General features: G+C 38.8%; 1 protein-coding gene across 2 annotated transcripts in view; it reads right to left on the reverse strand.

The window, feature by feature from the left end:
* DENND5A (DENN domain containing 5A) overlaps positions 1-23,504 on the reverse strand; it is a 108,521-nt gene that overhangs the window by 27,841 nt on the left and 57,176 nt on the right. For both annotated transcript variants that reach the window (XM_038569011.1, XM_038569010.1), the window contains exons 6-11: positions 15,089-15,406; positions 13,679-13,894; positions 12,916-13,150; positions 4,253-4,403; positions 3,486-3,579; positions 937-1,068 (exon numbers count right to left, since the gene is read on the reverse strand). In XM_038569011.1, coding sequence (XP_038424939.1) covers positions 937-1,068; positions 3,486-3,579; positions 4,253-4,403; positions 12,916-13,150; positions 13,679-13,894; positions 15,089-15,406 — 1,146 coding nt within the window. The remainder of the gene's footprint in view (positions 1-936; positions 1,069-3,485; positions 3,580-4,252; positions 4,404-12,915; positions 13,151-13,678; positions 13,895-15,088; positions 15,407-23,504) is intronic.

Genomic DNA, 23,504 nt, shown 5'->3' on the forward strand with positions numbered 1-23,504 from the left:
TGATCTCAGCTCAGATCTTGATCTCAAGGTCATGCATTGGTATGGAACCTACTTAAAAAATATATATGTATGCACTTTTTGTATATCAAGTATACCTCAATAAAGCTTAAAAACAGGGACACCTGGGTAGCTCAGCAGTTGAGTGTCTGCCTTTGGCTCAGATCCGAGATTCTGGGATCTGGGATCGAGTCCCACATCGGGCTCCCCACAGGGAGCCTGCTTCTTCCTCTGCCTGTGTCTCTGTCTCGCTCTGTGTGTCTTCCATGAATAAATACGTAACAATAAAAAAAAAATAAAGCTTAAAAACATTACTGTCTGTAGAATTGAGAAAAACATCCCAACAATAAGCTTAAACTATGGGGCAGCCTGGGTGGCTCAGCGATTTAGCGCTGCCTTCAGCCCAGGGCCTGATCCTGGAGACCTGGGATCGAGTCCCACGTTGGGCTCCTTGCAAGGAGCCTGTTTCTCCCTCTGCCTATGTCTCTGCCCCTCTCTCTCTCTCTCTGTGTGTGTCTCATGAATAAATAAGTAAAATCTTTAAAAATATAGTAGGCACCCAGTAAATTCTTGTGTCTAGATAATGAGATCACTGCTATCAGATTAAAACAGAAGCAAAAACATTTTCATGTGTGTAAGACTAATCTGTTGAAGACAACTGAACTATAAGGATTTCATATAAGTAATGTAAGATGTTTAAAGCTGAAAACTACATCCACCTCTCAGTTTTAAAGAATACATATTATGTTAATATCAAGCAAAGTATGCTTGCTCTCTGGCAATGGTATATTTATTCAAAACAACAAGATCTTAAAATCAATACTATCCCATTATATTAACAGTATTTTTAAAACCAAGAAAGAGTGGTCAGAGCCCAGATATGGTCTCCCCATGACCGCCAAGGGAAAGAACATACATACACAAGCAACCATGGCTCACCTTGTTGCGGCATTCCTTCAGCAGGCCCTCTACAAACTTCCAGTTGGTTTGAGCAATCACTGATGGGGAGAGGTTGGAGAGTTTGGGTTGGCGGATGGTACTGCCCATATTCCTGGCTTCCTGGATGTACTTCTACATCAGAGAAAAATCAAAGGTTTTTTGGGTCCATGCACACAAACTGCAGGTGTCCAGTACTAAGAGCCTGAAGAGGTCAATACTATCATCCCACATTTTCTTATGCCTCTTTCCTATGCTCACAGTTGGAGTGGGGAGGGTTTTAAATTCTTGCAGCAAAGACAAAAAAACTAAGAAAATATGATGATTTTTCTCTGATGTAAGTAAGGCATACTATGAGTACTGTAATTACCTTTGCTTTAATAATACAAGAGGTAAAGAACACATAGCTAACACAAAGCTAATAACACATGGCTGCAGCATGTATACAGCTCAATGTATAAACCCACTCAAATTTCAGAATATTACTGAGAAACTAATTTTCTACCGCAAGCTGCAAGGAGTTTAACTCCTCTGCCCATATCAAAGATAGATACCTACCCTTTCTATCATAAAGTATAGCCTTGCTAAATTAGGGTCTGGAAAATAATAGTGCACATTCAAAACAACTGCATTTTCTGTTTTTCTACAATGTGCTGTTAAATATACTATTTAACACAGAGCTCACATCAATTCAGTGAACTACACACTGACATCCTCTCAGAATCAGAAGTTCGCAACCAGTATTTTTACCCTAGACTTTATTCCAGGAATACAATTCTGTCCTTTATATCTTCTGGTCCCTCAATCTGCCCCCACTACCAACTCCCAAGTTTAGGCTTCAATTCCTTCACCTGGATTACTGCTACCTGACTCCTAGTTTGTTACCTACCTCCTATACCTCCTTACTACAAAGTATTCTGTCAGTAGCCTCCATTACACAACAACTACCAAGCATTTGATCCTTCATTTCTTCTACTTGAATGCTCTTCTTTGTCTCTCATCATCCCATCATCCTCCAAGGCTTAAAGAGATGGTGGTTCCATCACTCTTGTTTGAATACTACTCCAGGTAGAACTGACTTCTGATTTCTCTAATCAGAGATCAAACATTGGCTTGCTTTTCATATGGCCCTTTCAAAACACTATCCTACTGAAATTATTTGTGTATCTGACTTTATTTCCTTAATAAACTGATATCCCTTGAGGACAAGCCTGCCTCCTTGTCATCTTTATATTTCGAAGTATTTACTACAGTGATCTGACCAAGAAAACATGCTCAATAAACACTGTTGAAAGAAGTAATATGGAGGTGAGGTGGACGACCCAGGGGAGACTTATAAAATAATACCAAAATCCCAAATCCCTTATGCTCACCTTCACAAAAACTCTGGAACCCAATCATATCCTATAAATCAGAGGTTAAAAATTCATAACCAGGGCACCTGGGTGGCTCATTGGTTGAGTGTCTGCCTTTGGATTAGGTTGTGATCCTGGGGTCCTAGGATTGAGTCCTGCATCAGGCTCCCTATAGGGAGCCTGCTTCTCCCTCTGCCTATGTCTCTGCTTCTCTGTCTTTCTCATGAATAAATAAAATCTTTAAAAAAAATTCATAACCATACCTTGCAACTCTTATTTCTTTAAAAACAGCAAAGACAAAATGGCATTTATTTTCCCATTCACTGAGATGTCAGATACATACGAAAATAATATGCTTTAACAGATTTTTAAATGTACCAAATGTAAACTGCAGGTCTTTTCTCAAAGAGAAGTTCTTGAAATGGGTTTCTGAAGGTGAAGCTCCATTTTCACAACTTCTCTGGAATTAAATAAGGTAGGGTCTCCATCCAGAGGTTTAGAACTAGAAACTTTACTGGGAACAAGTTATAGTAGAGCTAAGAAACTCAGCTGGTAAACTCAGGGGGTCAATTCAGGAGTCCCTAACCCCTAGGCACCTGATTATAACATTCCTCTCTTTTGCTCTTCTAAGCAAAAAAGTCAAGATTATGTTTTAAATTAAAATACATAAAAAACAGAAGAAAAGTCCTCCACCATCTAGTTTCAGAGATTCACAGTATTGACCCAAGTTTATCTTTTCTTCCTTCTCCAACAGAATTAACTTCTTTATTACAATACACTACCCAAAATAAGCCTCACAAATTATAAAGTAATTCTCCCAAATTTCAGAATCTTATTTTCTGAGGTTCCGGTCATACTCCCCAGAAAGCATCGTGCAAGACTGAGTACTGAAAGGACAGTGAAAGGCTCTCTTCTTAAGCACAGAGATCATTCCTGATGGGGCTGCAAACAGTGTGGCTCAGGGAGAGGACCTACCTGGTTAGTAGCCAGCTGTCACTTGCAGAACATCATACATCCTGGATTTGTCATAACCAAGGCCCAGGATCAGGTATGAGGAACTAACCCTAGTATTAACCCTTCTTTATGGGGAAAGGTTATTGCTAAGACATTTGAATTAGACCAGAGGCCAAGGGAATGGGAAAGAGAAAGAGAGTGTAGAATAGTCATAGTGTCACTGTCACTCTTAAGGTTTCTTACCTCTCTCTGGTCATTATCTAAACGCAGGTGTTCTGTGTGCTGCTTCTGCCGATCTTTCCGCCTCCACTGGGCAGGAGCATTCCTTTTTGTCCACCTGGCAGAATCCAAGCAGGCAAATTATGAACATCATGCTAAGAAAGTAAGGTCAAGTTACTGATAGGAGAGAACTTGAAAATCTAGGGAACAACACTGGGCATGGGAAAATCACCAAAAAGTCACCAGAGATAGTTCAGAGACCTTGAGGAAAAGGAGCTTAAGAGATCAGTGACTGGGCAAGAAAAACTCCCCAGGGAACACAGATCTATCTCTCTTAAGGCACGTACCAAAAACCTCACATGCAGATCCAAAACTATACTCGTTCAACACTTTCTGGGCTTTGATATACTCATCTCCAAAATAACTACAAAAGAGCAACCCTGCTAAAGTATCTACTTTTAGTTCAGTCTCCAATTATTTCAGTTACCACTTACTGAAGACACGATGCTAGGTATGGTATGGGATTTAGTCGAAAGATGATTGTAACCTATCTACAGTCTAGCTTTTCACAGCTTCTGGGCATGTGGAGCTATCCCAATTTGCAGAGTAGAGACAGGCACTAGTCATCTTTGTCACCTGTTTTCCTGTTCAAACAAGTGAACAACCTGGACAGTCTGGGTCTTTTCCATATTTGCTTTACAAAATTCCAGGGATCGTCTATCAGCTCAGACCTAGATACTGGATAACTCTCATCACCTGGTTAAGGAGCTGGATCCTTGGGGTTGACTCACTTGTTGCTGGCTGGCCCAGTGGAGAGTACATCAGACTGCAACTTAGGGAAAAAGCCCGGCTCATACTTCCCTTGTCCAATCTTCATATCAAGTAAATGGGGATGAATCGCAGTATGGTCGATTTTTGCCAGACGCAGTTCAATTGCTTTCTCTGGATGAGAACAACAACAAAAATAAGTCAAATATTTTTTTAAATTTTAAAAAATATACCATATTCTAAGCTGTAAAGTAAGTCTCAATACATTTAAGATCATGTGAATCATAAAAAGTACGTCCTCTGACCACAATAATCAATAATAACATCTTAAAACTAAATAAATACACTTCTATGTAAAACTCATGGCTAAAAAAAAATCAGAAAGTATTTTTAAACTGAATAAAGATGAAACACAAAATATCAGCATGTCATTAAAATATTACTCGAAAGGATATTTACAGCACTAAATGCCTATTTTTGACAAAGGTCTCAAACCAATGACCTCAGCTTCCACCTAAAGAAACCAGAAAAAGACGAAGAAATTAAATCCAGAGTAAATACAAGAAAGGAAATAATAAAGGCCAGAGTAAAATCAATGAAATCAGAGAAAATTAATAAATCAAAACACTGGTTCTTTCAGAAGATCAGGAACACTAATTTTAAAAAAGTCTGGTCAGGATAAAAAGGCAGACAAATTAACAGTATCAGGGATGATAGAGGTGACATTGCTACAGATTCTTCAGATATTAATAATGGAATATTATAAATAATTTAATGCCAATAAATTTAAAAGTAGGTTAAGGGGTAGCCCGGGTGGCTCAGCAGCTTAGCGCTGCCTTCAGCCCAGGCTGTGATCCTAGAGACCCGGGATCGAGTCCCACATCGGGCTCCCTGCATGGAGCCTGCTTCTCCCTCTGCCTGTGTCTCTGCCTCTGTCTCTCTGTGTGTCATGAATAAATAAGTAAAATCTTAAAAAAAATAAAAATATGGGGATCCCTGGGTGCCTTAGGGGTTTAGCTGCTGACTTTGGACCAGGGTATGATTCTGGAGTCCTGGGATTGAGTCCCACATCAGGCTCCCAGCATGGAACCTGCTTTTCCCTCTGCCTGTGTCTCTGTCTCTCTGTCTCTCTCTCTCTCTCTGTCTCCCATGAATAAATAAAATCTTTTAAAAAAATAAATAAAAATAAAAAATAAAATAAAAATAGGTTAAATGCAGAAACTCCTTGAAAAACAGAAATTGTGAAAGCTCATTCAAGAAATAGATAATATAAATAGCCCTATATCTATTTTTAAAATTGAATCTGTAGTTTATTTTTTAATTTTTTCAGGTAGGCTCCATACCCAATGTGGGGCTTGAATTCACAACCTTGAGAGGAAGAGTTGCTTGCTCTATCAACAGAGCCAGCCAGGTGCCCCTGAATCTGTAGTTTAAAACCTTCCCATAGGGCAGCCCGGGTGGCTCAACAGTTTAGCGCCGCCTTCAGCCCAGGGTCTGATCCTGGAGACCCGGGATCGAGTCCCACGTCCGGCTCCCTGCATGGAGCCCGCTTCTCCCTCTGCCTGTGTCTCTGCCTCTCTCTCTTTCTCTGTGTCTCTCATGAATAAATAAATAAAATATTTAAAAAATAAAAAAATAAAAAATAAAAATAAAACCTTCCCATAAAAAACTCCAGGCCCAGTGATGCCTGGGTGGTTCAGTGGTTAGGTGTCTGCCTTGAGCCTAGGGAGTGATCACAGTCTGGGGATTGAGTCCTGCATCACGCTGCCTGCAGGGAGCCTGTTTCTCCCTCTGCTTGTGTCTCTGCCTCCCTCTCTATGTCTCTGATGAAAAAATAAATAAAATCTTAAAAAATAAACAAACAAAAAACTCCAGGCCCAGATGGCTTCACTGATGAATTTGCCAAACCCGTAGAGGTCTCCCAGGAAACTGAAGAGGAGAGAATTTTTGCCAACTTATTGGCTTTATTTATTCTTATATATTCTAATATATTATTTATTTATTTATTTATTCATTCATCCATTCATTCTTATCCTGATACCAAATTAGACCAAAGGAAAAAAAAAAATTAGACCAAGATATTACCAAAAACAACTATGAACCAATATCCCTCATGAACATACATGTAAAAATTCTAAACTAAATTTTAGTAAACCCAATCCAATAATACGTAAAAAGGATAATACATCATGACCAAGTACAGTTTATTTCAGGAATGCTAGTTGATTTACACATTCAAAAATCAATGAATGTCATTCACCAAATTAAAAAACTAAATTTAATAACCATATAATTACCTCAATAGATGCAGAAGAAGCATCTGACAAAACAAAACATTCACTTCTGATAAAAACTCTCAGTAAACTAGTAACAGAAACAAACATTCATCTATTAAAAGATATCCACTGAGGGGCACCTGGGTGGCTCAGTCAGTTGAGCATCCAACTATTGATTTCAGTGCAGGTCATGATCTCAAGGTAGTGAGATTGAGCCCCATGTCAAGCTCTGAGCTCAGTGGGGAGTTGGCTTGAGATTCTCTCTCTCCCTGCTAAGGGCTTGTGCACTCTCTCTCTAAATAAATAAATCTTAAAAAAAATTATATCCAATGAAAAACCCATCATACTTAATGGTGAATGTTTTCCCCTAAAATCAGGACTAAGACAACAATGTCCACTATCACCATGTCTATTTGACACTATAGTAAAGATTCTAGCCAGTGCAACACAGCAAGATAAAGAAATAAAAGGCATCTGGATTGGAAAGGAAAAAGTAAAACTATAATTATTTACAAGTAATATGATTACCTATGTAAAAAAATCTGCTAGAATGTACAAAAAACTACTAGAAATAATAATATGGTTGCAGGGCACATATCAATATACAGAACTCTACTGTATTTCTATATCTTAGCAAAGAACAATCAGAAATTAAAATTTTAAAATACCATTTATAATAACACCAAAAAATATGAAATACTTAAAAGGATAAATCTGACAAAAGACATGTAAAACTTGCACACTGAAAACTACATAACTCTGAGAGAAATTAAAGAAGACCTAAATAAATGGAGAAATATGCCACCCCATGGATGAGAGAACTCAGTAATGTTAAGGTGTCAAATCTCTCTAAATTGATCTATGGATTCAAGGCAATTTCAATCAAAATCTCTAAAGTTTATTTGTGAAAACTGATAAGCTGATCATATATATATAACAAAGAACCCAGAATAGTCAAAGCAACTTTGAAAAAGAATAAAGTTGGAGGACTAACATTACCTAACTTCAAGATTTCATACAAAACTACAGTAATCCAGACAGTGTGGTACTGATGTAAATATAGACTAAAAGATTAATGAAACAAAACACAGAATCTAGAAATAGACTCACACGTATATAGAGCAATATTTTAACAAAGGTTAGAAGACAATTCACTGGAGAAAGGGCTAGTTATTTCAACATATGACACTGGAACAAGTAGATATCCACATGGAAAAAACGAACTTAGATTCTTAGCTTATGCATCTATAAAAATTGAAATGGATCATAGACTTAAATATAAAGCCTGACTATATAAAACTTTTAGAAAGAATTATAGAGAAAAAAAAATCTATGACCTTGGTTAGGGCAAAAATTTCTTACATATAATACCAAAAGTATAACCTGTTTTTTTCCTAGAGATTTTATTTTTTAAGTAATCTCTACACCCAACATGGGGCTCAAACTCACAACCCTGAGACCAAGAGTCTCCTGCTCTACCAACTAAGCCAGCAAGCATCCCAATTTTTAAAAAATATTTTATTCATTTATTCATGAAAGACTGAGAGAGTGAGGCAGAGACACAGGCAGAGGGAGAAGCCAGCCCCCTGCAGGGAGCCCAATGCAGGACTGGATCCCAGCATCCCAGGATCACGACCTGAGCCAAAGGCAGACGCTCAACCACTGAACCACCCAGGCGTCCCGTCCCACCCCATTTTTTTTTTTAAAGATTTGATCCATTTTTTGAAAACTGATAAATCAGGCCTCATCAAAAATTTTTTTAAAGATTTTATTTATTTATTAATGAGAGACCCAGAGAGAGAGAGAGAGAGAGAGAGAGAGAGAAGCAGAGACACAGGCAGAGGGAGAAGCAGGCTCCATGCAGGGAGCCCAACGTGGGACTCGATCCCGGGTCTCCAGGATCAGGCCTTGGGCTGAAGGCAGCGCTAAACCACTGAGCCACCTGGGCTGTCCTCATCAAAATTTAAAACATTGTTCTTTAAAAATCACTGTTAAGAGAACAAAAAGACAAGCCACAGAGTAAGGCAATATATGCAAATCATCTGTCTGATAAAGGACTTGTAACCAGAATATATAAACAACTTTTAAAACTCAATAAAAAGAAAACAAACAAGCCCAAAAGAGGGGAGAGGGAAGACACTTCACCAGAAAAGATGAAATGATGAATGGCAAATGAGCGATGGAAAAATGTTCAACACCATTAGTCATCAGGGACACCCAAATCAAAAATACAATGAGATATTACTACAAACCTATTAGAATAGCTAAAATTGAAAAGACTGACCATACCAAATGTTGGCAACAAGGTAGAGGAACTGTAACTCATACTCTGCTAACAGGAATATAAAATTACAACCAAACACTGTGAAAGACAATTTGTGAGTTTCTTTAAAAAAGTCAACATACAAATATCACATGATCCAGTCCTTCCATTTCTAGGTATTTATACAAGGGAAAGGAAAACATGTAAACAAATGTTCATAGCCCAAATGCCCACCAACAGGTAAATAAATTGCAGCAATATCTATACAATGGAATACTACTCAGCAATAAAGGGAACATGAATGAACCTCAAAATAATGATGCGGAGTAAAAGAAGCCAGACAAAAAGGAAAAGGAAAAGGAAAAGAAAAAGAGAAAAGAAAATACAGTGTGATTCCATTTATATAAAATTCTAGAAAATAACACATATCATAGCACTGGTTGCCTCAGCATTTGGGGGGAGAATGGGGACGGGACAGGATGGAGGTATTACAAAAGGCCATGAGGAAACTTCTGAAAATAATGAATGTATTTGCTTGTTCTTGATGTAAATGTATACATATACCAAAACTTTAAGTATGTGCAGTTTTCTTACATCAATTATACTTCAAAAAATATTTTTAAAGATTTTGAGAGAGACAGATGGACAGAAAGAGCACAAGCCAGAGGAGGGGCAAGCTGACTTCTCCGTTGAGCAGGGAGCCCAACATTGGGCTCAATCCCAAGACCACGAGATCACAACCTGAGCCAAAGTTTTCAAAAATTTTAAAGAATAAGGCAGGTCCCCACCTGGGACTACAGTGAGCCCTGAAGGGTTCTTATCTTAGACCAATCTGTGGGAGCCTGCCTGCAAGTTGAGAGGAGAAACAGGCTCATGTGCACTTTGCTTCTCAGAGCACCTCCTGCCCTCATGTTTGCAGCACCTCTAGGTTGGTGTGGATCATGAGCCAAGCCGGCCAATTAAAAAAAAAAAAAAAAAAAAAAAGGAGTAAGAACCAAAAAAGCTGGTAACTCTCCTGGTATTTCCTAGTCATATAAAAATATCTCAGCCTTTGGGACTTGATGTTATCCTAGGTCAAGTCACCTTCTCTCTTTGGGCCTCCCTCACTTCCTCCCAATCTTACTCTCATTCAGAGGATTTATTCAGTGTCTAAAATGTGCCAGAGGGCAGCCCGAGTGCCTCAGCAGTTTAGCACCGCCTTCAGCCCAGGGCACCTTCAGCCCAGGGCGTGATCCTGGAGATCCGGGATTGAGTCCCACGTTGGGCTCCCTGCATGGAGCCTGCTTCTGCCTGTGTCTCTGCCTCTCTCTCTGTGTCTCTCTCATGAATAAATAAATAAAATCTTAAAAAATAAAAAAATAAAATGTGCCAGGTGCTATTCTAGGCCTTGCAGATACAATGGTGAATCAAAAAAACACCTTTATCTATAAAATTAGTCAGTGAGAACTGATTGCCATCAAGATCCCCTTTAAATGCAGCATTTTTAAGGATCTCCAAAAAGATCCTTTTAGTTCTGTTTTTACCATTTTCCAAACAGGTTGCTTCAAGAAGCTGAGGTGTGAGATGGGGTGAGGTGACTAAACTAGTCCTCCAGGCCAGGGATCTGAGGCCAGTGGCAAAAACTCTACTCTAGCATATTTGGAGTACATCTCTCAGGAGCATACCTAAAATACTGCCATTATTCCTAGGAGCAAAGCACAGAGTTGCCAAGGGGTCTGTGACCCATTTTCCTAAAAATGAGTCGTACAAAGGAGGACCCATTAGAACACGTGCCCTGGCCACAACTGAGACCAGAGTAATTCAAATCAGCATGCTGCAGTGTTTGGCTTTCAACAAATGGATTATAGATGGGCTGAGAATTGATTGCCTAGACCCTTGTGGCTGATGCGCAAGGCCTCAAGTGACTAGAGCTTCCTGCTTTATAGCCTCTTGCTATAAGCAAATCCTTCCCTTTATTCCAGTGAATCATATACACAATTTTCAAATGCAGCACAACATGAAAAGATTGGGAAGTCCTGATTTAAACTGATGGCTTGGGAGATGTTTCTGTAAACTGACCCTCTTTAAAAAAAAATCTCTGTCAAACTTCCTAGAACCAAAATATTAGGCAGGGTTAAGGAATACGAAGCCTGATGTGTTCCAGGAGCCAATAATAACTATGTTAGAGTAATCCACTTACATAAGCAACATGTCCTAAAGCCTTAACCAAGAGGACTGTCATCTTAATAAAGGCCTGGAATAAGAGCTAAAAGGTAAAGATAGACAGCTAGAGAATATGATTTTGATGAAGACTGGACTTTGTCCAAATTGTCACCAATTTTGGGGTGCCTGGGTGGCTAAGTAAGGTAACTTCGACTCTTCATTTCGGCTCAGGTCATGATCTCAGGGTCATGAGACTGAGCTCCACATTGGGCTCCATGCTCAGTGCAGAGTCAGCTTGCAATTCTTTTTCTCTCCCACTCCCTCTCCTTCTGCTCTTCCCCAGGATCTTGTGCACACACATACACACACACACACACACACACACTCACCCTCTCTAAGATAAATAAAATCTAAAAAAAAAAAAAAAAATGTCACCAGTTTCATCTTCAAAACCTAGAAAAATACGTGGTACATTCATTCACTCAGTAAATATTTGTTGATACACCTACCAATTGAGCATATAACAGATATTATACTATTTAGTAAATGAATGAACAAAATATACAAACAGGCTAAAAGAAGGACACTGAACAACCCACAAGGAAGTAATCACACTACTTAATCTGACACCTTAAATGAGACTATTCTCTAGCTAAACTGACCTAGATAGGGCCTCTGCAAACAAAAAGGTGTTTTCAATCATGCATGTAGGAAACAACTTTTAACATCTATGCACTAGGCCAATGCTAGCAGACCGAGGGCAAGAAACTGAATAGTCTCTGCTCTTAAACTGTTCTCTAATAATGACAGTGCAAACAAATAGAGATTATAGAGAAGACACAAGGACAAAGCACCACAGGAGCAGAGCAAAGCACCACTGACTCAGCCTGAGGTCATCAGAAAAGGCTCCAAAGAGGAAGAGACATTTCAGTTAAGTTTTTGCAGCAAACACTGTCAAGTGCCTAATCATAACTCATATATCTTTCTTTCTTGCTGGTAGAGCCTCAGTATTGTTCTGGGTAACATTACACCCAGTTCAATATTCACTTTCATAGCTTCCTTTGCACTTATGGATGGTCATATAACATGGTTGTGGCCTATGAGACAACAGAAATTGTTGGGAATTTCTGGGATAGCTTTTGTTTTCTGATACAAGAGGGAAAATATCACTGGCAACAATCTTCCCCTCTTCCTGCCTTGAATGTAAACATAAAAAGCCTCTTATAACCACGAGGCAACAAGTATGAATATAAAAGTCAATATACTAAGGATAACCGAATGAAAAGATAGAATCTCAGTTCTTGATTACACTGTTAAGCAACTGAGCCAACACCAAAAACCACAATTCTGCACTTGTTAGTAATTTGAGAAAAATAACCTCATCTGTCTAACCAAAAGCTGATTAGATTTTCTATTTCTTATAGCAGGACTCATTTCTAACGACACAGTGTTTTGTTTTGTTTTTTAAAGATTTATTTATTCATTCATGATAGACACAGAGAGAGAGAGAGAGAGGCAGAGACACAGGCAGAGGAAGAAGCAGGCTCCATGCCAGGAGCCTGATGCGGGACTCGATCCCGGGACTACAGCATTGCGCCCTGGGCCAAAGGTAGGTGCTAATCTGCTGAGCCACTCAGGGATCCTCTCCTGTTATTTTTTTTTTTTTTAAGATTTTATTTATTTATTAATGAGAGACACAGAGAGAGAGCCAGAGACATAGGCAGAGGGAGAAGAAACAGGCTCTACGTAGGAAACTCAATGTAGGACTTGACCCCAGGACTCTAGGATCACATCCTGAGCCGAAGGCAGACACTCAACCACTGAGCTACTCAGGCATCCCAGATACAGTGTTAAAGTAGAAGTAGTCTGCCAGGCAAAAAAAGAGGAAGGCAATGGGAATAATTTATGCAGAAACAGAAACAGGGAAAGAAGCTGGCATGTTTAGGAACAGGGACACTCTAGTGACATAATCCAAAAGGCAAGTACAGCACCAAAAAAGTCTCACCTGCTTCATCCACAGTAGTACACTTCTGGTACATGGATGTGCGGAGAGTAGGTGTCCGAACATTCAACAGCCTGATCTTGTCTACTCGAGAATCAAATACCCGGAGCACTGGGTCTTTATCATCATCGTCATGACACATGATTTTGTTATCAATGAAAGAAGCAAACATCTGGGTCTCTAGGAATCTTGAGAGGAAGGGCAGATATGGCTCAGGCTGGTCTGATAGAAAAGATGCCTGGTGAGACCGAAAGGGAACACAGTCATGAAAAAGGAGAGAAAAGCAGGTAAATCAGCCTTGACCAACAAAGGTAACACACCCAAAGGATCCAGTAGGTTATTTTTTTCCTAGGTTTCCTGAGGTTTCCTAGGTCTTTATGAAAAGCAAACAGCAAAATCTCTTCATTGTTTTTTTTAACACATATAATATCAGATACTCTGAAACTTTGACACACTAGCTCAAACTTACTCAGGTAACCTACTATGGCAACCAATCTTCCCAGAATCTTTTTTTCTTCTTCCCAGAATCTTGATGTTCAACCTGCATATGCACCTTAGCTCAAAGGAGCTCTCTGACTAAAGGTAAGTAACCTGTTAGTAACAACAAGCACTCTGTTCTAAAACAAGATTTCATATTTCATCAGAAGGACCATGAACTTGTTTCCAGTACATAATATAATGAAAGAAAACGCATCTTAAGATAAATCCAAGCCAGAGGCTCTGGCAGGTTCTCATTCCTTACCACCTACCGAACACGATTACTCACTTTATCAAAGTTTTGCATCTGCTCCCTGTTGGTAAACCAGGACTCCTTATCCTGGCTGGGCTGAATGACAAACACCTCATAGTCTGCAAACATCTGAGTGAAACGATTTGCAAAAACTTCACGGATCTGAATGTTTAGCTGGTAAATTCTGAGTTCTTCCTCATCACACTGAACCTTCAGATCCTTATTGCTGCTGGGGTCTTCACGTACTTCCAGCTACAAAAAAAGAAACAACAGCTGAAAACATAAGCTTTCTCTTTATCCCCCCAAAATGCAACTCATCTGTCCCGCCCCCCCACACACACTCCCAGAGTAGCCCTGCAGTGGTCACGTACTTCACAGCAAATGCAGAAGAGAAAAAAAGAGAAGAAGAGAAAAAGAAAGGAATTCTGATACAGAAAAACGAGGGTATTGGCATCTGTAGGTACCCAGGAACTCAATGATAGTAGAAAGATCATTATGGGCAAAAAAAGTGACTCAACAATAGAGGAAAAGCTGCTACTTATCTCAAGGGTCAGGGAAAGGAAGAAATATGGTAAGTCAATGAGAAAATGATAAGGCAAAGCAACAAAGTCAAACTCTGGTTCTCCTTTCATTTCTTTGATTTTCTCCCCCACATCACTGTCCTTATCTTTCTCCCTAAGATTTTTTTCCTGTGTCTGTTTTAACCTCTCTAAATCTCTCTGTTTCCCTTTAGCCATCATTTTTTAAAAATATCTCCTTTACTAACTAAATAGAACAGGAAAATGAGATGTTTCATACTTAACTAAAAAAATAGCCCAACAACTGATTATATCAGCCCATTCTGCTTATAATTTATAAAAATAACAGTGAGAATGGGGGAGGGTGAAGAATGGGTAAAAAAACTACACAAAGTTAACAGTCTCATCAAAGTCAGGAGATAGAAAGCTAATTTCATCCCAGAAAAAGCATAGGACTAGCATTCAGAAGGACTAGGATCTAGCCTCCACTCAGCCACTACCTAGGCATTTAATCTTGGGCTAAACACTCAAGCTCTCCAAGCCTTAGTTTCTTGGGTGATAAAACAGCGTTTAACAATACCTGCTCTGCATGCTGTAGGTTGCTGTGAAACTCAAATGGCATTGGATGTGAAAGAGGTCTGAATACAAAGGTTACCACAGTCATCCCTTCAAGTCACTCTACTGTAGTGTTCACAAAGAATGACAGCAGGTCCTCCTTGACGCCCTGGTAAGAAGCTATCCAAACTTAGATTTAAGTAGCATTTACTAAGATAATGTTTGCCAGAATCTTCCATCCAAAAGCATTCTTCCACTGCTCACAAATAAGTCTTGCCCTGAACTAGGTGCTTTCTCATTTCACACTGTATTGCACCAGGATAGCCCCCTCATACAGACCAAATCTGTCACAAACTCATATATAGCATCTTACCTTTTCCAGGCTCACCCCAGTCCTCTTGACCAAGGCCTGCAGCCGGGCAATAGTTTCATTCTCCTTGAGGAGCTCATAGGAATGCAAAGGGGAGCCTGCGATGTTCCCATTCCTCTTGTCAGAGACAAGCTCAGAGGCCCGGAGCCTCTTCAGCTTGGAGGCACTCTCACTGCAATGAAGGTTCCCTTCAGGAGGAATGCCAAATGCCATGAGGATCTCAGAGACTTCCTGGACAAACTCCAACTTGTTGGGAAACTGAGGCAAGTCCTCTGGCAGCTCAATGAAGTGGTTGTCAATATCCACAAAGCAGAGGTTAGCCTGGCAGTCAAAACAAGATGAGGGTGAACAACTCCAGAGCATTAAGAGCATTAAAGCTTTAGAAAGGATAATGAAAAAAAAAAAAAAAGAAAGGATAATGAACAAGAAAAAGAAGAAGAAATATCTGAAATTGGCATGTATGAGATACCGTATAAAGAAGGTGGGGCTCAGGAAGGAAATAGACCTGAGTTCTAATCTTCCCCTGCCACTTTCTAGGGAAACTTACTTAACCTTTCTGATTCTGTCTCCTCAGTTATAAAATGGAAATAAAGAGAGAAAAACAGGGGATCCCTAGGTGGCTCAGAGGTTTAGTGCCTGCCTTCAGCCCAGGGCATGATCCTGGAGTCCCTGGATCGAGGCCTGCATCAGGCTCCCTGCATGGAGCCTGCTTCTCCTTCTGCCTGTGTCTCTGCCTCTCTCTCTGTCTCTCATGAATAAATAAATAAAATCTAAAAAAAAAAAAAAAAAAAAGTGAGAGAGATAAAAACTTATCTTAGAGAGCAGTGGATTCTGTGATGACGTAAATATTCAGCACCTATTTATTAAAATTAAAACTTTATTTGTAAATTTAATATAAATTTTTTTCAAAATTCCAGAAAGACTTTTTTTTTTTTCAGAAAGACTTTTTTTTTAACAGTGATGAATTAATTCTGAATCTTGCCTGAAAGAATAAAATAGCCAAGAAAATTTTGAGAAAACAACTGCCTTACTAGATTCTAATACAAACAAAATAATCTGCTGGAAAAGAAAAGTCTTGAACAGACTCATGTATCATGGATGGATCATTCAATAAATCTTTTCAGGACAGATGGCTGTACATTTAGAAATATTAAAATAGAATACCATACTCAAAAATAAACTTGAGATAGACTATAGATTTAAATATAAAAAATAAAACCACTTTATTTTCCTAAAAAGAGTATCTTTTAGAGATAGATATTGAATATATTTGAAAAACATAATAATGCTGTGTGAGACTTATTTCAAAATAATCCAGTAGGGTGAGAGGGGAGAGGGAAGATGATACAGAAAGAAGAGCAGCCATGAGTTGATGATTGTCATAAAATGATGAATGCTAGCTTCTATACTCTTACCTGTATTCATGTTCCCCATAACAAAAAGTTTAATAAGTTAAATAAACCCACAAAAGCATTAACAAAACTAATAAAAGATTACTGCTCTATCTTAAGGTAGAGTTGGGCTCTCTAAACTTCATACAAGACTAAAAGCCAAAAAGGTAAATACTGCCATAAAAAAATTAAAAGATAAACAATCTAGGAAACAGTAATTGTCATAAATAACTCAAGGCTAATAACCAAAGAAATAATCATTGAAACAAAAATAATTCACCCAATTGAAAAGTGGGAACTTGTTATGGAAGGAAAACACAAAACTTTCAGTTAATTAATTTTTCCAATATATGAAAAGATGGGGGTGCCTAGGTGGCTCAGTCAGTTAAGCAATGGACTCTTGATTTTGGCTCAGGTCATGATTGCAGGGTCCTGGGATAGAGCCCCGCATCAGGCTCCACATTCAGCAGGGAATCGGCTTGAGGATTCTTCCTCTCCCTCTGCCTCTCCCCCCTGCTTACACACTGTCTCTCTCAAATAAATAAAGGTTTAAATATATATATGTGTGTGTGTGTGTGTGTGTGTGTGTATGAAAAGATGTTCAATTTTGCTAATAATCCAAGAAATTCAGACAAAATATTTTTCAGCCACTGGGCTGGCAAAGATACAAGATCTATAAAGTCCAATGCTGGCCAAATTACTATAAAACAAACATCTCATACACTGATATTAGGAATATAAACTGAAGACTTTCTGGGGACAATCTAAAAACCTTTTTGAAAAAAAATAATAAAATAAAATAAAATAAAATAAAATAAAATAAAATAAAATAAAATAAAAACCTTTTTGCCCTGCGCAATCCAGAACTAGAACATTACCAATACTTTATCTACCTATATACTCTTCCCCAATTCCACCCTCCAACCTACATCTTCCCATCCCCAGGCAACTATGATTCAGAAAACTCTATTTATTATCTTTTTGCCTTTCATTTTATAATTTATCACATATATATGCCATTAAGTGTTTCCTTGTTTTTTAAATTTAAGAAAGGATTGCCATTCCTTAAGCAGTGTTATACTACTTATCTTCACTCAACACTGGGTTACTAAGAGTCAGCCATTTTCTTATATGTAGTTATATGATATTCATTTTCATTGCTGTATAATATTCCACTGTGTGGATGTAACACAGCTTATTTATCAATTTTCCCATTAAAGGGCATTTAAGTTCTTTCCTATTTATTGCTTTTACATTTTTACACGTTTCTTGGACATGTGCGCAAGATCTTCTCTTGGGTGTATCCTAGGAGTGGAATTACTGTGTTGTAAGCTATGCAAATGTGCAACTTTATAAAGATAATGCCTAGCTGTGTCCAAAGTGGTTATAACAATTTACATTTTTACCAACAATCTAGTGATCCTACTGATCAAAATCCTACCAAAACTTGGTACTATCAGATTTCTTAATTTGCCACTGAAATGGGAGCATTTAATTTATACTCCTCTGGTTGCTAGTGAAAAACATGTGCATTTTTATGCAATACTTATTCATGTCTTTAGCTCGTTTTTCTACTGGGTTGCTTTCATTATCCTACTAGTCTGTACAAGTTCTTTACAATCTTCTGATGCTAATTCTTTGTAGGTGTATGTGTTACATATCTTCTAGTTTTTATCATATCTTTTCATTTAAGATGCCTTTCTCTTAATTTAAAAAAATCAAATTTATACGCTAGTTTCTCTTTAGACCACATAAATCTTTTGCCTCTTACTAAAAATTTATCAATCTTTTATTTTATGGATAGTGCTTTCTGTACCTTGTTTACAAAGTCTTTACCCAAGGTCAGAAATGTACTTATTATCTTTAGAAGATTTAAACTTTTGCTCATAACATTTATAACTTCTTAATCCATCTCAAGTTGATTTTGTTATGATACTTTTACTTTTTTCCCTTTTGGACAAATAATTTTTCCAGCTCCATTATTTAACAATCCCTCCTTTGGATGGTACCTCTATTGTATATCAAAGGGCTGATCCACTGATCCTCCTAGTTTTCCCTGTACCAATGACATAAGTCTAGTTGAATATAACTATTCCACAAAATCTCAAAACTTCATGTATTTAACATGTCCATGCATGCATTCATTCAACAAACATTTGCTGGGTGCATAAACTATTCCATCTACCAATCTACAAGTAAAAAAAAAAAAGAGAAATTTTCTATATCTGAGATATAAAAATTAGAAGAAGAATCCCTTTAAAATTCACTTTCTGGAGTTCCTCCACTGGGTAACAAGTTTAAGCCTTGACTAGAAAAAGAGCCAATAAATGTTTAACGCCTAAAAATAGGCTTGTTTGTTCCCCTAAGATTCTAAAATTATAAATTCTTTCATATCAAGCCATTTAAAAAGACAGCAAAGACAATTAAATTTAGTCATGAAGATCACCTGCCTCATAAGCCTTGTCCATACAGCTAACAAAACAAAGTTGTATGACCCACCAGAGGCACACAATGCAATCATTTACCCCACTGGTTCTCCTCTCTGTAGAAAAAAAAAAGGCAGTTTATCCAATTGAAAATACAGAGGCATCTAAAAATAACTGCATCCACTCAACAATCCTTAGTTGGCTTTTCTCCCACTGATGTGAGCCAAATACAGAATGTCTGTAAAGAATTTTATGAACTCCAAATGCTATGTCCACATATTGTAGATATACTCCTGGTAGGAGGTAGCTAGAAGAGAGAGTGCAACTTAGGCATCTAGGAGATGGGCTAGATTAAGACAGGAGTCTCCGAGTAGATACCACTAGCCATTCTTTGCAGAGTTGGGCTAAAGGAGGTAAGGATGAGAAGGCAAAGTGAAATACGAGGTCATTCAAATACTAACCTCATACAATAGCCTCACACTATTTTCTCCCACACACCAAAAGTTCTGGCAAACAGAAGCAACTTGCAAGCCCACCTCAAACTCCTCATACACCCCTTTCCTCAGGTAAGAAGCCAACTCCTGCAAAACAACTTGGGAGATAAATAAATAAAATCTTTAAAAAAAAAAAAAAAAGGGGGGACGCCTGGGTGGCTCAGCGGTTGAGCATTTGCCTTCCGCTCAGGGTGTGATCCTGGAGACCCGGGATCGAGTCCCACGTCGGGCTCCCTGCATGGAGCCTGCTTCTCCCTCTGCCTGTGTCTCTGCCTCTCTCTCTGTCTCTCTGTCTCTCATGAATAAATAAATAAAATCTTAAAAAAAACAACAACAACAACAACTTGGGAGACAAAAAGTAACCTAGAAGAGACACTGAACCCACATGATCAGTGGGTTCCTGAGTCTGTGTAGACTCATTTAAATCCTACCTTGTTGGGAGAGGTAAGGGGAAGACTTAGATGCTCTGAAGTAATAATAACCACATGGATCCCCAAAATACCAAAAAGTTCTCCCAAATCTTTTCCTGCAGGAAGTCACAGTGCCCCTTCCCAGCCATGAGTGTTTCTAATACCAAATCATAATCAGTTTCATCTCTAGTCTATCTCTATGTTATTCACTGAAGGGAAGCTCCACATAAACATTACTGGGGAAAGGCTACTGAAGGAGTATCCCGAGAAAAAAAGAAAAAACAGTAGGAAAGAAAGAAGGACCCAAGATAGAAAGAAGTAACACCATCTTCTAATATCCTCTGCCTGCTTTCCCTGACATAGCTGTGGACAAAATGCCTCCTTCCTGGACTCACACAATGAAACCCAAAAGAGAAGCACAGGACAAAGAATGCCTCACAAAGGCAGCTCAGCACTTTCCCTTGCTCAGGGACAGCTGAGCTCATGCGTTGGTATAAAAAGGAACAAAGGGCTTTTTCACAGACTTCTGATACCCCAAGATGGGGCGGCAACTAATGAATTCTGATTTAGGGATCTAGGAAATGTACAATCTCCATCCCTCTGGAGAAAGTCCCTTTTATAAATCAAGCTTGCCACACTACCCTGATGATGCACCCTTGCAGGCCCAAGTAAATTTCCCCAGTTCTGCCTCAAACGGCCTCCGAGCAGTATAAAGATACCACAGGATGTCTACCAAAATGTTAAAAGGAGTTATCTCTTGGTGGTAAAATCTAAAGTCATTTTTACTTTATTCTTTATACTTCCGTGCAGTGTTAGAATTTTTTAAGATTTTATTTATTTATTCACGAGAGACAGAGACAGAGAAAGAGAGAGAGCTAGAGAGAGGCAGAGACATAGGCAAAGGGAGAAGCAGGCTCCATCCAGGGAGCCTGATGCAGGACTTGATCCCAGGTCTCCAGGATCACGCCCTGGGCCGAAGGAAGGCGCTAAACTGCTGAGCCACCCAGGGATCCCTGTCAGAATTTTTTTTACTAGAAACATATATCATCTATGGGGCTCCTGGCTGGCTCAGTCAGTAGAGCATGTGACTCTTGATCTCTGCATTATAAGTTTGAGTCCTACACTGGGTGTAGAGATTACTTACAAATCTTTAAAAAAAATTATATACACATATATATAACTTGTGAGACATCCCAAAGTTGTTTTTCAGAGACATTATTAGTCTTCATTCATTATGCATATCTTTCTTGGTGCTTTAGTCCTTGAGAAAGTTCTCCCCAGTCTAAAGTTCCCGATAGGGACTACACAGACTCAAATATTCTTTTTTTTTTTTTTTAAAGATTTTATTTATTCATTCAAGAGAGACACAGAGGCAGAGACATAGGTCGAGGGAGAAGTAGGCTCCCCACAAGGAGCCTGATGTGGGACTTGATCCTAGATCCCAGGATCATGCCCTGGGCCAAAGGCAGACGCCCAACTGCTGAGCCACCCAGGCATCCCAAGGCTCGGATATTCTATAGGTTATCTGCCAAAAATCAAGATAAATATCCAGCTTGAAACAATCCACACAAATATGTGACCTTCAAAAGGACAGTCTGAATAAAGTAGGACTCTGAAACCCTAGAATTGTTTAAGTATGCACAGGTATTCCACAGTTCCATTGTCACTGGTCTTCCCAAGCAGATCATAGGGAGAAGCAAAGGATGTAGCAACAATGGGGAATACTGCAAAAGTGGAGGCCTCAATACCCAGAACAGAGTGAACTTTTGGGTTTCTCAAACAGTCCCATTGAGTCCCCTATTAAGAAAACTGCTGGTCTCCTATCAGCCTCTTCATACACCCACACACATGAGGCACACTAAGAATGATGTTGACGGATCCTACAAGGAACAGAACTTGCCCCAAATATATGACAAGCTGACGCCAAAGATGAAAATAAAGCTGAGAAAACTGGCTTCTTGCCTAGTGACCTACTTTTTAGACTGGTATGTAGCATGCCTCTTAAGCTCTCTACCTTCAACCACTTTTTGTTGTTATTCTGACTTTACTAAATGATCATTAGGTTTATTATAAAGAGGTTTCAATTTAAATATGCATTTGTTTCCATTCTCCAAACTCTGATATGTATCTTTTATGAATATTTATCAGTAAAGCAGACAAATATATATAAAACCTAATACCCCAACTCAATGATTTTCTCCATCAATTAGATCTTTTCTTCTTTAATTAATCTTGTCCCATTCCAAGCAACACAAAGCTCTATAGAAGCAAAGCAGCAAAGGGGGTAGAAAGGGAAGAAGCTACAAGAAAGACATTTTCCTCCTAAAACCGAAAGAGAAAAAGTAAAGAAGCATCTGACTATAATGTAAATATTAGAGGTGTGATCTAATTATCAGGATTTCACCAAGGATGCTGCCCAGATGTGCCCAATGACATGAGTGAGGCTCAGATCCAATTCCATGAGACTGTACTCTTCTTTGGAAGGAAGTCTCCTTACTAATATTACTCACTTATGCAAAAAATCTCCCTCCATAAACATTTTTTTTCTTTTTTTTTTTTCCCATAAACATTTTGATGGAGGGAGAAAACCATGTAGCACCAGTGTATGTATATTCCAAAATCTTGTTCCCAGGCCTTTCTAATAACTAAAAAATTCAGAATATAAAAACCCTTCTCCCAAGTAGTTTCATACCAGCCACAAAATGACATAAAAAGGTAGAATAGTTCTTTGGGTAATTCTAGAGAAGTAAAAAATAAACAATCTTATTTTAATCATGCTTTAAATCTGTTTTAGAATAAAGTAGGAAATAAACAACTAAATACATGTTTTTAATCGATTCTTTTGGTATCTGAAACAACAGGAAAGAGGAGCAGGCCATAATTACAGCAAGAGAGGAAAAGTACTTTCTCATGGCCTTCTTTATCTTGAACAAGGAAAATTTTCAAAGCTAGCTCAGCACCACAAGAACCACTATGATCAGGTCAACTTTCACAAATAAACTTGGCCTGCAAAAGAAATCCACTTACTTATTAATACTTGGTCTGGTTAATGAAGTAATTATGAAATTATAGGGATCCCTGGGTGGTGCGGCGGTTTGGCGCTGCCTTTGGCCCAGGGCGCGATCCTGGAGACCCGGGATCAAATCCCACATCGGGCTCCCGGTGCATGCAGCCTGCTTCTCCCTCTGCCTGTGTCTCTGCCTCTCTCTCTCTCTCTCTCTCTGTGACTATCATAAATAAATAAAAATTTAAAAAAAATTTTTTTTTAAATTATGAAATTATATTATGTGGGGTTTCCTTAAAATAATAGGGGTAAGGGGTATGAAAGTAAAATACACTTTAATGTGTATGATAACTGTTGAAGCTGGGTGTTAAGAACACAGGAATTCATTATGCTACTCTTGTGTATATTTAAAGTTACAGAATGGAAAGATTTCTTTTTTCTTTTTTTTTTAAGTAGACTCCATGCCTAGTGCAGAGCCTGAGTCAGGGGCTTGAATTCACATCCCTGAGTTTAAGACCTGAGCTAAGATCAAGAGTTGGAGGCCTAGGGCAGCCCAGGTGGCTCCGTGGTTTAGCGCCGTCTTCAGCCCAGGGCATGATCCTGGAGACCCTGGATCGAATCCCACGTCGGGCTCCCTGCATGGAGTCTGCTTCTCCCTCTGCCTGTGTCTCTGCCTCTCTCTCTCTCTCTGTGT

Source organism: Canis lupus, chromosome 21 (genome assembly GCF_011100685.1).
Source record: "Canis lupus familiaris isolate Mischka breed German Shepherd chromosome 21, alternate assembly UU_Cfam_GSD_1.0, whole genome shotgun sequence".
Lineage (NCBI taxonomy): Eukaryota > Metazoa > Chordata > Mammalia > Carnivora > Canidae > Canis > Canis lupus.